The 17,156-nt window shown below is 47.4% G+C and overlaps 1 protein-coding gene across 1 annotated transcript in view; it reads right to left on the bottom strand.

Annotated features, from left to right (window-relative positions):
* The window catches only part of SLC67A1 (solute carrier family 67 member 1), a gene marked incomplete at both ends in the record, with an annotated part of 62,161 nt that extends 45,399 nt beyond the window's left edge, over nucleotides 1-16,762 (bottom strand). The window contains 4 exons of the mRNA XM_082000472.1: nucleotides 11,080-11,212; nucleotides 11,903-12,048; nucleotides 14,450-14,547; nucleotides 16,580-16,762. Coding sequence (XP_081856598.1) covers nucleotides 11,080-11,212; nucleotides 11,903-12,048; nucleotides 14,450-14,547; nucleotides 16,580-16,762 — 560 coding nt within the window. The remainder of the gene's footprint in view (nucleotides 1-11,079; nucleotides 11,213-11,902; nucleotides 12,049-14,449; nucleotides 14,548-16,579) is intronic.
* Between the last annotated feature and the right edge of the window lie 394 nt (nucleotides 16,763-17,156).

Genomic DNA, 17,156 nt, shown 5'->3' with positions numbered 1-17,156 from the left:
CTGCAGCTCCTGGCCAAAGCAAGAAGCCGGCCCCAACAGAAAGCCAAGGGGCTCCACTCATGCCTGCAAGCCAAATATTGACAGCATCCCTCGGTTTGGTGCCCAAGACACAGAGTCAGGGCTTGTTTTGAAGGGCACAACCTCAATGGTGGGGAAAGTCCCCCATGCCCTTTATGAGTCCTTGCAGACTCCCTTTTCTCCCTTACAGCTCTCCAGGACAGAAAACAGAGCTTCACCCACACCTTACAGTCTCTTTTGAATGGAGATTTCCTTTACAGCAAAATCACATTTGGCCGAGAAAGGTCAGCCCCATCCCCTTAAAACCACCCTGTCACAGGCACGTCATGCATTTCAGACAGCTTGCAATGCTGACTAAACATTTACTTTTGGATGGCTCATTTCCAAAGTCCAGAAATAGATCTTCGTCCACAATAAAAGAGTGCCTGGGTGTGCCATCGGCCGGCTTCATTGCCCCGTTACAGCACGCCATTGGCATTCCTGTGCCTTCCCCCTCGCGGGGTGCCGCCTCTACCCGGCGCCAAGCTCGCTGCCGGTGCCGCCGCTGCCCGGCGCCGAGCTCGCTGCTGCATCCCCCTCTCAGGGCAGACCTGCAGATAGGTAAGGCCTTATCTCCTTGCTGGATTATTCCTGGTAGGTATTTGGCAGTCACCTTTGCATCGTCTGACCTTGGGTCCTGTTGGGCTGAGGTAGGCGACTAATCCACCTGGCTCTTGATTGCTTTCTCTTTCCCGGTGAGCACCCAGCACAGAATGGGATGAATTGGCACAGCTGGAGAAAGGCAACCAGGATTTGCTCGCACTGGATGCTGTAATAGTCAAGGCAGTGTTTGTGATTTGGAAACCTTTCGAACCATTTAGCTCCACTGCTATTCAGAGCAGATTTGAGCCACAGATGTACTTTTCTAGCTATTGCAAATTCTTCTCTGACACAGTTGAACCTCCATCCCCAAGAAATAAAGCAATTTGAAAAATAATAAATCAGACTTCATACAAAAGCACAGGAAAAATGTTATGAATCCTTCAAGGGCCAAGACACGCCGTCTGAAAAGGGCTTGCCACACAGCACCCAGGCAAAATCAAAATGATGCAACTTTTGGTAGAGTGGATAGATTACAATCGGGCAATTACACATCCCAGACCGTGTAATCGCATGCAATGAGAACACGCGTGGGCGTCGTGCGAGGCGTGAGCCTGGTGTCACCAACCACAGGCTCCTCCGGTTACCCTAAAGGAGTTCTTCAACAAATGGTTTCAAAATTTCTTTTCTAAACATCAGTAGGTCCATCTAGAAGTAGGTCTCATTCTGCCATGAAAAGTAATTCCTGGAAGACTGGGAAACATCCAGGACTACGCTGGAAAACCTCAGCCAGAAGAATCAATCCATCATTTATCTCATATCCAGCTGTGCCTGGACAGTTGGAAAGGGGAGGGAAAGAAACCCATCACACACAATACAGATCATCTGTTATACAGCTTTATATCAGGAAAGAGCCTTTCTAAGCTTCTGTAGGAAGTAAGTTGAAACATCTGACATGTGAGCATCCTCAGCTTTAATAACTATTACCGTCTTTCACCTCTCCCCTTTTTTAAAAGTCTGAGAACAACATTTAAGACTCTGGCCTCCCTGTAAGCATTGCTAAGATGGTCCCCAGATGGCTTTTCCAAGGGGATTTCTAATTATTTGAGGTTTTTAAAGAAATATCCTGCAGGAATCTTTTCGGTTTCTGAAGGTTTCCTTCCTTCCTCTACAAATTTCTTTACCCAGAGCTTGATTTAAAACCAAACTCAAAGGAAACACTTCCAATGACTTCAGTATGTCTCAGATCACATACCCTGGGGTAAAAGAGAAGTGAACCAAATCCCGTAAAAAAAAAGATGGTGCAAATTTCAAAAGGATTTACAGTGAAGTTTTGTAAAGAAGTAGTTAGTCCAACGTTTCAGCCTAGAATATCACTGAATAAGGGAACATTTAGTGAGACTGAGAAAGTTCATACTGCATACAGACCACAAAGGATTAGATGTATGATCCCCTCTCTACCAAGAAAAATAAATTAAAATTGAAGCAACAATTGCTGTAATAACAAGAAAACAAAAAACCCTCAGATGCTTAAATATTCAATGTTCTCAGATCCTGAACTACCTTAAACGGACTGGATTTCCAAAAGTGCTAAATTCCTATCTTCTGAAAATCCATGTAAGACATCCCTAAGTGGGAGACTGAAAGAAAATCAGAGTCATTTCTGGAAAGTCTGGTTACTGTGCTTCTGCTTTAGAGGGTAGTTGGAGAGCAGAGCAGAGCCCCTTACACATTTGTAAAGCAAAGCAAATTATCCTAATGAACTTATAGGGTCTGTCTCTCTTCCAGGCCATCCAAGCCACCTCCCAAGCAGTAGTTAATTACAATGAGACATGCTACTCCTCTAAAGCTGCTGCTCCATGTCCCCCAAAATGGGATACAAGCCTACAGGGCACGTTGCCCTGCCTCCTGCAAATGCCGGCTGGGCCAACTGGAAGAGCTTCTGCACGTGCTACGGCACAGACCAACCGCTGGCTCAACACCTGCGCACTGACAGACCCTCACCGTGGCGTCAGGCCTCTCAGATCACACCATTAGCACTGCCCTCCTCTTGCATCAGCATCTCTACTTGCCAGTGGTACCTAAGGGCATGTGCTGCACCACTTGCCCAAGCGGTCTGGAGCCTGCAACCTGAATGCTACCCACAACGTTTCTGATGCTGGAAACACCTTCTCCCATGGGTGCAATAACCGTGATTTGTCGGGTTAGAGAGACAAGCCCCAACACGCGCTGGCGTTAGCCTGGAGATGGCCGTTCAGAAACTCTTTTGCCCTCTGGCTGCTTTCACTGCCTGAATGCTTCACATACCTTCGGCTCTTGCCTGCTGGTGGAGTGGCTGTGAGCAGGGTTTCATGAAGAGACTGAAGGGAAACGAAAACCCTGGGTGGGGCCGTGGAAGCCGGCGTAGTTCATGCAAAGGTCACACCCTTTTTATTTCCCTCTGAGCGCCCCATCCAAGCAGCCTGGCCTTCACCCAGGGCCACAGTGAACCGGCGCCCCGTGAGAATGGGGTCTTGCATCTCCCCGTCCACCCGGCAGCCTCCTGCTCGTCCCATCAATCCGGCAGCAATGGCCAGGAGAAGCACCAGGAAGGGTTAAATACCCAACACCAAGCTCCTCCAAAAGGGCTGGTTTTCCACCTGTCCTTTACAGCAGCTGTATTTCAGGCAGGAGGAAAACAGGAGAGAGCAGCAGCAGCTGATGTGCTGTCTCCTTTCTTCCCTCCAGGCAAATGAAGGTCCATTTTGGAAATACTACTTCCTTCCAGCCCAAGCCCCTTGCTGCCGCAATCTTACTGCCCCAGATGACCCAGTACATCTAAAAGCACTAAGCCTTTCTCCTGCAGAGCTTCATTCCACAGTTTCCCAAGTCCTAACTCCTCCCAGTCCATCCTTCACATGCCAAATCCACACGTTTCCGTTCATCCCGACCTTCCCTCCCTCCCTTGTCTGATAGTCCTTCCCACACAAGCACCACATCCTTCCTGCCCCAACCTCACCGCAAGGCTGGGTTCGTTCGCCGAAGCAGATCAGAATGAAATGTAAGCATGACCCTTTGAATCTAAAGGATTAGGAGATGTAAAGGAGAGAGCTGTCCATACGAACATGCACAGGCAGAACGGAGGAAGGTTGTGCCACCGGATCCCTCTGCTAGCTCTTGTTGGGCTCAGCTCTGCAGCCCTGCACTTCAGCCCCCAACCTCTGGGACTCCCCCACCGCTGACCACTATGGCTAGCTGAGCTCTTTTTTTTTTCTGCTGCTTTTCTGAAACAGCAAAAGGCTGGCACTTGCTTTTGATAAACAATCAAAAAAAAAAAAAAGAAACAAGCCCCAAAAATGGGATGGTAGCTGGGCTTACAAAGCCTGCCCAGGACACTAGGGGAAGAGGAAAAGAATATATCCAGGAAAAATTGGATGCGTTCCCCCAAGGTAGTAGATATTTGCATGAGCACACCTCACGATAGAGAGAGTCTGCATCCCAAAGGTTGTATAACCTAAATAGCAATATTATAATGTATTGAGAGAGGGAAGGAAAAACCATCTCATTGCCCCATATTATGCATGGGGAACACCAGTGTAGAGGGTTGGGATGAATTGCTTGCGTTACAGGAAATCTGCAGCAAAGCCAAGTCCCAAATCCCAATTCAGGGACTTAACCACAGCCTATTCTGTGCTTTCTATTTTCTGTTAACAAAGGAAACAGTATTTCCCTGGATTTCAATCCCTAGCGATACTGCTGGATTTGCTGCCCAGTGGTGAAATGTTCCAGGAGTGGGAAGAGCCGATGAAGCTCCAATTTTGGGGGTCTGGGTTTTTATTTTTTTTCCATTCTTTACACTTATTACTCGAGGCTGTTAAGCCAGGCTTGACAAGAAAAGTCAGCCACCACCTCAACGCAGCCTTGCGGGAACGTGGCTGACAACCAAGCAGGCAGGGCGCTGCGCCGCACAGAAACCCGGTGCTTTCAGAGCATTGGCCAAGGTGGGGGGGAGTGTGCGTGTGTGTGTGTGTTCAAACAGCCGTAATTGTTTAGCAGAGGTAACTTCACAAACACACACACTTTTGATTGGGATCTAGCCACCACGCGCACAAAACAGCGTTTCGCTCACCCGCCGCCCCCTCACTTTCTGTCTCCAGGCATGGGACAGCGAGGCAGGGCAGCCTCCCCGGCACACAGGCATGATGAAAGCTGGAGAAGGCAGTGGGGAAATTTCCTTAGCTCCCCCAGAGATGTTTTTTTCCCCTCCTTTATTTCCTAACTGTCTGTCTGCTGGGGTAACTGCTGTCAACCCACGAAGGGACACCAGGTAAACCACGCCAGCAGTGCCCCTTCCCAGGGCTCTGGTGCAAGTCAATTCCCAGCAGACCTCAACCCTCAGCTGTCTAAGCAGCACAAACCAGCCACACAAGGAAGTTCTGGATACTTTCTCCCTTTATTTTTTTTAAAATACCTTTTCATAATGGTTTTCCCGGTAAGATGAACCAGCTAACCCAAAAGGGCAGAGATGCCTGGGGAAGAAGGAGGGTGCTGTGGGGAGAAGGGGCAGGTGGACAACCCCTGTGAGCCAGCACAGCCACCCTCACAGCCCTCCCACCAAATCCCTGCAGAAAGCTAAGCGGGAATGAGGGGTTTTGAAGGAAAATGGGGAGCTCCTGACAAGGCTGAGGAAGGGGCTGCCAACCAGCACCCCATTAGCTCAAACCAAGCCCAGCCCTCCTCAGCCATACCCCATACCCCATACCCTTGAGAGCAGCCACAAGGCATGGGGTCTCCCTCCCATGAGCTGCTGGCTCCTGCCCTGAACCCCACTCTTCCTCTCTTGGGAAAGGGCCCCACCTATGGGTGAAGGACCAAAGAGGAGCTCTCAGCCCCATCATCATGACTCCTTGCACTGAAGTTCAGACCAGGGGTTTTAGGCAGAGGCTAGAAGAGACAGGTTCACTGAAGGTCTGCAAAGGGGAAACGATGGCACCTTTGCAGTGTCAGTGTGATCTTCCAATGGGTAAATAGGAGAAAGCCAGGGGACCCAAATCTAAAATCGGTGGCCTAGAAGTGGTAGGTGGGGTAGAGGTTTGCAGGAAGGAAGGGCTGGGGATAAGCTTAGTGCAGACCTGTCTGCTGCATGAAGGCAGCACAGATGAGGGAAACTGCTCAGGACCAGCATCCTGGTGACTTCTGGTATGTTCACAGTCCACCATACTCCAGAACTGTGACCACAGGCACAATGTATTGATGGCCAGAGATAGTGTTTTGGGACTCAGATGTTAAGCAAGCAGAAAGGTTGCTTCCCTGAGCTGTTTCAGGCTTGCTTCATGAGGAGGTAAATGGTGCTGGAGAAGTGCCTGTGCCTCTCCATCAACCACACAGAGTCTGAACAGGAGATTTAGGTGCAGTCCTCTCCACTGTAGATGTCTAAGGTTAGGTGAACTCCATGCAGAGTGCACCGATGCATTTCTCAGGTTCAAGAATAGGTTAAACAAGTCATCAGAACTAGAAAGCTCTGAGAATAAAGGAGAGGAGAAAAGTGCCCTAGATCGGAACTCTGAACCAACAAGTTGTGAAGGGATGATGTGCCTGATCCTCTATCCAGACCTAGTATAACATAGACCTTACAGGCAATCTTTGGGACCATGATTTCCAAAACTAAGATTGTTATCATGCAGAGTAAATGAGATCCATCAGCTCCTTGACAAACAGCCCATTTGCTATTCCCTCCCCATCTCTCCCAAGGCACCACAGAGCTCGACTGATGGTGACAGACCACGTTGCAGCTTATGGATGACTTGCTGGCAAGCAGACGCCACCTCCCTCTCCCCAAAGTTCCTTGATACAAAGGACAAAGCAATGCCTGCACAAACATCACTGATCCATGCTGCTTTGCCAATCGACATCATCCCAGGCGGAGAAACACCACAGTTTCTACTGGAAGGGAGCAGGAATTGCTCTCAGCAGCAGAATGCTCTGCTTTGTCCCGAAACAGAGCGCAACCCTCTCACCCTTTGCCACGTTCCCACTCGCCTTCCCAGCTCCCAGCCTTCAGCCCTTTCAACACCCACAGTTTTTCCATTCTGCTGCGAAGCGATGAGAAATTCCCTGCCAGAGGACATTGTTCAAATGGGTTATTGAAAAGAAATGCAATTCCCTACTCTGGGCGAACAAGCTCCTTCTTTTCCCCTTGAGGAAGAAGGATAATAGCACAGCTAGAGAAAAAAAAAAACCCCTATCCCCAAAGCCTGCTGTAATAACATTAAATAAGAAACCAAAAGGGTTTGGCCAGGAAAATCCCAGGTTCAAAAGAATAATTGCTTGAAGAGATGCAAGCCTACAGCTGAGTCACTAAAATGAAGAAACCTCTCCTTGTCCATAGAAAGCAAACAAATCTTGGGTCATGCAGCAAAGCTTCTGTATGTCCTTGTTAGAAAGAAAGAAGAAAGAAGCCAAATGCAATTAATCATAGTCCGAGAAGAAAGGATGAAACCTCTGTAATTAGCTACCTAGGCTCATCTTTCCACTTTTGAAGACTAATCCAGCCTTCTTTCACCCTTCACCCACAGTGCTGCCACAAAAGTCTATTACAAATACCAAATCACTTCTCTCCAGGGGTACACACTCACCTGCAGCCTGTGGTCCCCTAAAAGCTTTACAGTAAGTGTCCAGGGAGGGGAGGACATTTGCAGAGAGCAAACAGAGCCCCTTTTTTTTGGTCAGCTTTTGTGGATGAGCTCTTATGGAGTTTGCAGACTCTCCAAGAACCTGGAAACCTCAGCTCAACTGGAGTTATTTTCAAGCTAGGTATTTTATATCCACAATCCTGATCTAACTGATCAATGACCAGAAAACACCAGTAAAAAAACCCAAAACATATAAACATGAAAACACTTTTCAAATAGTTAAGATTACAACTGGTTGTGTTAATAAATTGGCTTATGCCTCATCCTCAGGTGGTGTACATTTGCCTGACCATCACCCCATAGAAAGCATGTTCTTCACAGCTGTATGTACAGAAGTGAGTGGATATGGCTATATATTAAGAGCAAGGTCTCCAGCAATTAAATTCAGCAGGGAGAAGCCAGCCGACAAGCAGTTCCTTTAACTGCAAAAGGCAAAGCCACATTCCACAGATGAAACCTGTCCAGGTCTGACTAAAAGTCACAATTCCTTTGCTACAGCTTCATTCAAACTTTTGGAAAACATAGGGGAAAAACACAGTACTTTAGAGAGAGGAAGAGGAAGGGCTGGAGCTGGTGGCTACAGTTTAGGAGTGAAGGTCAGGATCTGATGTCCCAAAAATCCTATGCAAATCAGAACAAGCCATTCAACTTCCCTGAGGCTCCCTCAATAAATAAGGGTTGACAAATATTATTACAGCAATGAAAACAATAACAGAGCAGCTCTTTAGGTCAAGTACATCAATGGTGAATACAATACAGTGGAATAATACCAAAATGACATCAGCTGAGGAACTGAGACCAATTTCTACACCCTCTTTTGTATACAAACCACTGCTATAACATATGAATAATGCTGTCAACAACAGACGGGGAACGTTGGCCAGCTTTGTGGTGAGGGAGAATGAAGAATGCAGAATGGACAGAAATCTCCAGCTTTGCTCTTCCATGACATGGCAGAAATACTTATTTTTCAAAGGAAGGAGATTGGGTCCTTCTTCTATGAAAAAAATTGGAAATGACCATGCAGCTGGAGCCTTCCTGTACAAATGTGGGGAACGGGGAGGGATGATTAACAGCCCATGTGTAGGATAGAGCAACAGGGCCAAGGAGCCTCACGTACATCCATAATGCGACACCCACTCCTTTCCCCCCAGGTGAGTGCCGCAGGCATAGCCAGAGCTGCTAGGGATGCTCTTGGGGACTGCGCCATGGCACAGACCTGCCTTCATCTGCTTGCAGGGCTGAATCCCCGCTCACCACCAATATCAGCCAAAACACTAAAAAAAAAAAAAAAAAAAAATCAGTAGATTGCTTCTCTAATCTTTGCATGTGGCTGAGATGTGGTAGAGGAGCAAAGCACGGTGTCAAAGCAAGGGTGGGATTTGGCTGCATGGGATTTGGTTGCAAATGAAGGTGGCTACCAAACATCCAGAGTGGCTTTCTCAGCCTGGAGCTGCTGTTTATAAAATCAAACCCACCCTCTGCAGGTCAGGATGGTCAGAAGGACCCTGCCAGCATGCTGGAGTTTATCCCTTGTTAATGGGAATTCCTACCGTCCTTCCAGGGGGATGCACAGATCCTCACAGAGAAAAACAAATGCTGCCAGCAGACAGGCTGCTTTCCCCAGTCCTACTTACAGGTCTGAAGAGCAACCCCAAAACCACTGCGATGGGATGCTCCAGCAGCCAGGCATGAACTGTGAGCCGAAGCTGCCCTCCGCCGGATGCAAGGGAAACACCCCACTGCAATGGGAAAGCCCAAAACTATGTTATTTTTCAGGTGCAGGTCCCTTACTTTCCCATAATCACAGGCAACATTCACTTTTCTCAGTGTTATGTTGCAGGCACAAAATGCAAGGGCCAGGAGCTTTCAAAATAAGCCGCAACCTGGGGAGTCTGGAAGCATCCTCTTGTCTGACAGCACCAAGCCCCGGCATCCAAAAGCCGGACTCCATTCCAGTGTCTCTAACTGAAACAGGGGACTCTCTCCCACTGCTGCTTTTTCTATAAACCAGCGACTGATGCACACACTGGAAAGTGAAACCCCATAAATTTTTGCTAGATGACGGTGCTACTTGAATGTTGATGTTGAGGCATATAACCAAAGATTAAGCTGAGAACTGAAGTAACCTTTACTTTCAGACAGTTAACACACAGAAGGGGTACAATCACTGTATTTGATTAAAAATAATACTTATTAAAATCCCATTCAACCATCAACACCTATAAATACTTCAAAGTCTGGAATTAGTTCATATTATGTACAACCCAAATTTTCGTTTTATGTAACCATGTAACAACTACAAAATGAACCCTCCTAGCCAGCCTTGTGTCAATTGACCAACACAGAACAGGCACCAAAGAATTTAGAAAAATCTTTTCAGGTTTCAAGTGAAAGGAAGAAAACCCCTGAGGTTGCGTGCAGCAATTAATTTGGCCCAAAGTACAGCCGCAAACAGAGTTTGCAGGGGCTAGTCCCTAAGGTAGCAAGGTTAAAGTCTGCCACTCAGTTAACCTTTGCAAAGATCCGAGACGCAAATAGCATCACCGCAGCACCTGAACACACGCGGACGCGCAACGGGGTTCAGAGGGCAACGCATGACGCCGAACACCGTAGCCGAGCGCGCCCCGTGCAAAATGCCCAGGTGACGTATCACCATGTAGAGTCCGCAGCGCTTATGGCGCTAGGGCAAGGATCGCGGGGGGAGGCGGACGCAAAAATAAAAAGCCATGACATTTGACTGCATGTCGCGACAATCGGTACGGAGGAGGGGAGGCCTCCGCCACGGGGCGCGACAGGCCGACGGCGCCACCTAGCGGACGGACACTGACACCCCCCCCCCCCCCTTGCAGGACGAGCCCGATTCCCGAAAACCAGAGCTTCCCCTAAGGATTTTGTTTTAACCTCTACCCCGCGCTGTAGAGACGCTCTAGTGCTCACAAAGGTTGGGGGGGGGGGGGGGAATTAAGAGAGTTATTTCGGTGCTAAGCTGCTAAGTGTCCATAATAAAAGCAGCAGAGCAACACAAACGCTCAAAAGTTCATATTGGATTTTTTCCCCCACCACCACCAAAGAAATGCTGGGGAATCTTCCAGGACGGTTACAGCCATGTGCGCTTCCCTGCCTGCAAAGTTCTCTGACACACCACAGCACTTGAGCTTCCTTTACTACTAATAAACAGAGACCGGTAAATAGAGTAAAATCAGGCATCGCTCTCCTGTCGCAGCACACGAGAGAAGGCAGCAGCCCACTGTCACGTGCCGGGCTGTGGAAAACAAACAGGGAAGCGGCAGGCATGTGCAGGCAGGCATCTTGCTGTGACAGGGATAGACCTCCTCACTCTTCTTCCCCACCATCCCAAGCTTGCTTTCCCTTTTCCCCAAGGTTTTGCTCTGTGTTGAGCATCCCCCAAGCACACCAGTTTCCCCAGTGCTCCGAGTTATCATTTCTCAGTTGTTCAACACTGTTTCTTAAAAGCAAGTGATGCAATATGTGCTGCTTTTCAGCACTCTCAGCTGCAAAGAGAAGACAACCAGGAGACAGACAGACTTTCATACGTCAACTTGTTTTTAAATTAATTTAAGTAGACAGAAGGTGGGATTTTCAATGAGGTCCCCTTAAAAACAGTGGGAGTAGTTCTTTGTAGCGGTATGGAAAGCAAAATTTCGAATTCTGGTACGATCCTCTGCTGCCACCAGCAGTTAAGATATGATCACAAGCTGGGGGGGGCGGTGTGTGTGGAGCAAAATATCCCTTAGCAGCTCACTCAATGGTTGCAACAAGGCCAACACCAAACAAGTGGACCACTCACCCAAATTTGGTGGAGAGGACACCCCCCAGGGCAGAGCCGATGATGATGCCTATTCCAAAGCAAAGACTCAGCTTCCCTAAAGCATCAGCACGTTGGGCAGGAGTAGTCACGTCTGTAATAACCTTCTGAGCACCTGCAGGGAAACAAATCCCTTGAAAGAAGCTTGTCCCAGGGTCTGAGCAGCGGGTGTAAATTTTTAGGCCACAGAAGCAGCGCCTGCCACAAAACACTCCTTGCAACCCTGGGCAAATGCTCGCGCACACCGCTGAATGGAATTGGTTCAGCCCATCAGACACAGGAAACAACATACTCAAGCCACTCAATGGCAAGAAGAGACTTAACAGCCTATCAGCTTGAGTCCCCTCACGTGAGCTACACGGCCAACTGAAGTACAACAGCTTGGTGAGTAATGGGGGATATTTTTGTAACCACGTTTCATTTTGACTAATATGTTAGTTTTACCAGGAGAAAGAGAAAAGCTCGTCTATAAAAGATCCTGGTTATGAGAAGGCAGCTGAGAAGCTTGGGATAGCTCTGCTGCCAGCAAGTATTCATCACCTGCATCTGAATGGTGAAGTCCAAGCAATTTGCTCGAGATCATAGAGGAAAAGAGACCTGGGACTACAGGCTACCAGCCCTGCTTTCCATAACCAATACACCCGCTGCTTCACATTCTCACCATTTCATCCCTGATAATCATCAAATGTTCCTCCTGCCTTCCTTCATGCTGTTGAGCCTGTTGACTTCCAGGAACATGAGCAAGAAGAGAGGAATCGGGCAATAAAAGCAAGTTGGAAAGTCACTCAGCCCTGACTGACCTTACCTGGTAGCCCATGCATGAACACTGCTGGCAGCCTGGAGAGGAAAAGGAAGGGGATGCTGGTGGAGATCGACATGAGCAGGAAGAAGGCACTTCCAGATGCACAGGAGAGAATTAAGGCGGCTCGGATGCCAAATTGATCTGCAAGCCTGGTAGAGAAATGGTACAAGGTTGTCAGAAGGGGGACCATGCAGGTCATTACAAGTGTGATGCACCCAGGTGGATGGAGCTGCACGGCCATCTCGCTCTCATTTACCCGCCACAGAAAGTGCTGGTCAGATTCTCAGAAGTGCTCTGTTCCCAAAAGAGGACTAGATATTCAGAGGAGCTCAGCTTACTGGGTAACTTCTTTTCATTGCTGTCTACTGGCAATACAAAACTTTGCCTTGCAAAAAAAGTCAAATACCTCAAAACAAGCCCCCCAAAACTGGAAGTCTTGCCTGAAGGAGGAGGGCAAGGACCAGTGCTGAAGAACCAGCTGCTCACTTGGGAACGTGGGCATTGACGCTTTGGTGTAACAGGGGAATGCGCAGACAGCTGCCACTACTCAGCCCATCTCCAGACCCCTTGTAAGCACAAGATAATATGTGCTTGCTTAAGTCCCTTCCACCGGCTTTTCAATGAATAAATGTGATTTATCTCAGAGCTGCTAAAGACTAGCCACAGGCAGAGGCAGTTATGGCATCTCAGCTCAGCAACTCATTCAGTGTTATCGCTTCAGAGCACATAGCACCCTCAAATTTTACTTTGCAGCTTTTAGGGTTGGTTCAGACCAGGGAATCAGGCTAGCTAATTTTTTAGTTCAGGTTCATGGCAATAGAAGTTATTCCAATGTCTTTCCAGAGGATGTTCAAAGCAACATTTCTCATTCAGCACCACTTAAAGAAAATAAATAGATATCTTTCTATTTAGGTTCAATAAAGACTTCACAATAGCGACACAAATTTTCTTCTATTTGAGGGGAAAAAACAAAAAAAGCCAGATGAGGTTTTGGTTCAGGTTTTGTTCAACTCCAAGATACTTAAAGCTAAATTGGACAAAGTCCAAGAGTTCTGGGTTTTACTCAGAAAGGGTTCTGAGCAATTGGGATTAAGATGACAGTAAAATAGGCCTTAGATAAAGTTTTTCACTCTAATTCCTCCTTCTTTCTTTTTACTGAAGTTGCCTATTACATTTAGCAGATGAATGTTACCTTGCAAAGCAATTAGTTGTGCTTACACTAAAAGAAACAACCAAAACCAAATGCCAACACTGGTCTACAAAGCTAAGCATAAGTAATTAAACGGGTTTGTGTTGAGGAAGAGGTACAGGTCAAAGCTGCTCTGTTTACATAAAAGACAGGGAAGTTTATATTAGCTGTTTGTAACCTAAAGACCATTATTAACTAGATAGTCCAGGGCTTTATTGGGTTTGTTCCTTAAGAGTAAATGCAGTGCTTCACCTTCTCATGGCTATTTAGCAACGTCAGGCAAGAAGAAGGAGGAAAACTAACCTAAACACCACATTCTCCTCTCTCTCATCCCCTTCCTTCTCTTTATCTACCTTCACATCGAGGTCAAAGCAGCCTCACATAGAATCATAGAATCTTTGTGCTGGAAGGAACCTTTAAAGGCCATCTAGTCCAACCGCCCTGCAATGAGCAGGGGCATCTTCAACTAGATCAGGGTGCTCAGAGCCCCATCCAACCTGACCTTGAATGTTTCCAGGGATGGGGCATCTACCACCTCTCTGGGCAACTTCTTCCAATGTTTCACCACCATCATTGTGAAAAATTTCTTCCTTACATCTAGTCTAAATCTACCCTCTTTTAGTTTGAAACAGTTACCCCTTGTCCTATTCGTTTCAGGCCCTGCTAAAAAGTCTGTCCCCATCTTTCTTATAAGCCCCCTTTAAGTACTGAAACTCTGCAATAAGGTCTCCCTGGAGCCTTCTCTTCTCTAGGCTCAACCACCCCAACTCTCTCAGCCTTTCTTCATAGGAGAGGTGTTCCATCCTTCTGATCATCTTTGTGGCCCTCTGAACCCTCTCCAACAGGTCCATGTCTTTCCTGTGCTGAGGGCTCCAGAGCTGGATGCAGTACTCCTGGTGGGGTCTCACCAGAGCAGAGTAGAGGGGCAGAATCACCTCCCTTGACCTGCTGGCCACACTTCCCAATTATTGTCATTGGCAGTTCTACTTATCATCAATAAATATGCTCTTTCTTAGGTTTCCCAGTCACAAGACATTTCTAAGGTTACACACAGCTATAAAACATTTGCAGGATTAAGCTGTTAGGATCTGGGCTCTGAGGACTCTGATGGTTTAAGCCTGTTCCCAGTATATTATTACACTTAAATGTGTGTCATTAAAACATAGCTAAGTTAATATAAAGGCTGCTTCTATTCTGTGGTATTTCTAATTATAGTACTTATTTTCCCCTTGCCCATTTATGAAATCTTCAAACATTTCAACAGGACCATGAACCAGAACTAATTTTTTTTTTTATTAGAATATAAAAATGCCTGGCCTTTTTCAGCTATGAAAAGGGTCATGAGAATTGTTCTCACTTACCTTCCAAAAATGGGACCTCCCACAAGCTGGAGGACACCAAAGGTTGTCTGGAGGTAGCCAAATCCCACTGAATCCAAACCTAGGCTCTTTGCCAAGTACTAAAAACAAAACAAAAAAAAAAAAAAACCAAACCCAACAGGTCAGGGGAAATAAAGTATGCTATATTTCTGAATAAAGCACTTAACATCTGTGTGAAAAAAACCACAGCTCCAAACAAGCACTTCCTTCAGTTTCCCATACTTACAGATAAAATCTTCAGCAGGTCAGACACAGGCTGCTGAATAAAGACCAAAAGACTCCATCCCACATCATGCACTAACGAAGATCAGCCCGATGTGATCAAAACCATCAATTTTGCTCCAGGTGACAAATCCAAACCACCCTTTACCTCTGCAGCCCAACACAGATGAATGTAATCAGCTACCATTAAGGGGGATGAGGTAGATTTTAAGTAGCTTTCCTGCCTCCAGACCCCACACCTGGGGCAGCCCAAGCACCACGCAGGAGATGATTGCAGTAAGGTCTTGGAGCTGTTGTTTAATTGAGCAAGCTGGAATCAATGCAAGCACAATATGGGCAAAATACTGTCTATACTTATAATCTGGATGGCACATGCCCAACCTGAGCTGGCAAAAAAACATAGATGCACACCCTGAAGAGCCAAAATCCTTTGGGGTTTTTTACTTCAAAATTGTATGCTCAAGGGACAGCTATTTCTGATTCATGTTTTTATTTTGTGCCATCTGCTAAGAGCTGTTTAAAACTCTGAGCCAAGGTCAGCTCTGGTGTAGAGGTGCCCCAATCTTGCCCCCTTCCCTGGTACATGCTCTTGCACCCAGGTCCCTAAACCCCCTGTAATTGATCAGTGGTTGCCTACACCAATCTCCCATAAATAAACTCTCTCTCAGCCTGCAGGCTCAGGGCACAGTGGGCTGGTTTAGGTCCGGAAGGAGGGAGAAGTTTGCCTCTGGAGGCACAAAACCAGCTGAGAGATCTCCCAGAAGGCATGGGCTCACCAGAGACAGTGGGTGGACAAGCATGTCATAGATCCAGGAGCTCACAAGAGTGGGAAAGCTGCCCAGGAGAAAAGGACCTGGGGATGTTGGTTGACAGCCGCCTGAATATGAGCCAGCAGTGTGCCCAGGTGGCCAACGGTATCCTGGCTTGTATCAGGAATAGTGAGGCCAGCAGGACTAGGGAAAAAACCATCCCTTTGTATTCGGCACTGGTGAGGCTGCACCTTGAATACTGTGTTCAGTTTCGGGCCCCTCACTACAAGAAGGATGTTGAGGTGCTGGAGTATGTCCAGAGACGGGCAACGAAGCTGGTGAGGGGTCTGGAGCACAAGACCTGTGAGGAGCGTCTGGAGAGGACTGGGGCTGTTCAGTCTGGAGAAGAGGAGGCTGAGGGGAGACCTTATCGCTCTCTGCAACTACCTGAAAGGGGGTTGCAGCAAGGTGGGTCTTGGTCTCTTCTCCCAGGTAACAAGTGATACTACAAGAGGAAACAGCCTCAAGTTGCACCAGGGGAAGTTTAGATTAGATATCAGGAAAAATTTATTCACTGAAAGGGTTGTCAGGCATTGGAACAGGCTGCCCAGGGAAGTGCTTGAGTTACCATCCCTGGAGGTATTTAAAAGATGTGTAGATGTGGCACTTAGGGACATGGTTTAGTGGTGGACTCAGCAGTGTTAGGTTTACGGTTGGACTCTATGATCTTAAGGGTCTTTTCCAAACTAACTGATTCTATGAAACCAGACAGAAGAGTCCAGGAAGCGAGAAGCAAGGATTCCCACTCACGGCTTGTTTATTACACCCTCAAAAAAACCCACCTCTGATTTCTGCTGCCTGCTTCTTGGGTCACTCTTCCGCTGCAAGCAAGAAGACACAAACCACAGCAGCTTCCCACAGGGCCATCAGGCCAGGAAAGGGCTCTAGGTACTGCTGCAGTACAAGCAATAAACCAGCTCTTACTGCTGGGCATACCCTGAACGCAGTCACAGCTTGCCTGCTGGGGTAGGAATACGCTTTCCTCTCTCCTGCTAGAAACTCTCTTCTGACTTTGCTGGAAAACTACATAGCCTGACTTTGAAGGCAAGATGTGCTGTGAAGCAGGACAACCCATACTCACAGGCATGACTCCCATCTGCATGAAGAGGAAGGTCAGCTCTAGGGTTGCAATCAGGTAGGCAACAAGAATCACTTTTCCCCTCTTGATGTCTCCCGAGCAGCCGCTGTCCCCCAAGGTCTTGATCCTCATTTCCGAGGCTTCTTCCTCACCTCCAGAACAGGCTTTTGCGTTCATAGCACTCATGGAACGATTTACTCCAGGCTGACAGGCTGAAAAACGACACGAAGGTACTTTCTAGCTGGGAACATGGATCATACGTAAGGTTTAGAAGCTGTGTGTACAGCTCAAAGCTTACAGTGTGAGAGGTGCTGAGTCAGCATGCCAGGGATTTATTTTTTCTTTCTTTTCTCCCCTCTGAATACTTGCCACGCAGGATTAAAGGTGACCATGCATCCAACCACGGATCTTGTTCTTCAGCCTTGTTCCAAGTAGGCTCATTGCTTCAAGTACCATCTCAACAAAGACCAGCAAGGGTCTTTGAAAGTCCCAGCAGGGTGAAAGTGGACATTGTCCCAAACAAGAGCACGTGACAAACTCTTCAACTCTTTAACTGTTTCACTTCTTTTACTTTTATTGC

This window comes from Phaethon aethereus (genome assembly GCF_964289735.1).
Source record: "Phaethon aethereus genome assembly, chromosome: 5".
NCBI classification, from domain to species: Eukaryota; Metazoa; Chordata; class Aves; order Phaethontiformes; family Phaethontidae; genus Phaethon; species Phaethon aethereus.
The sequence above is the reverse complement of the archived record's forward strand: the minus strand, read 5'-3'. Positions and strand labels throughout refer to the sequence as shown.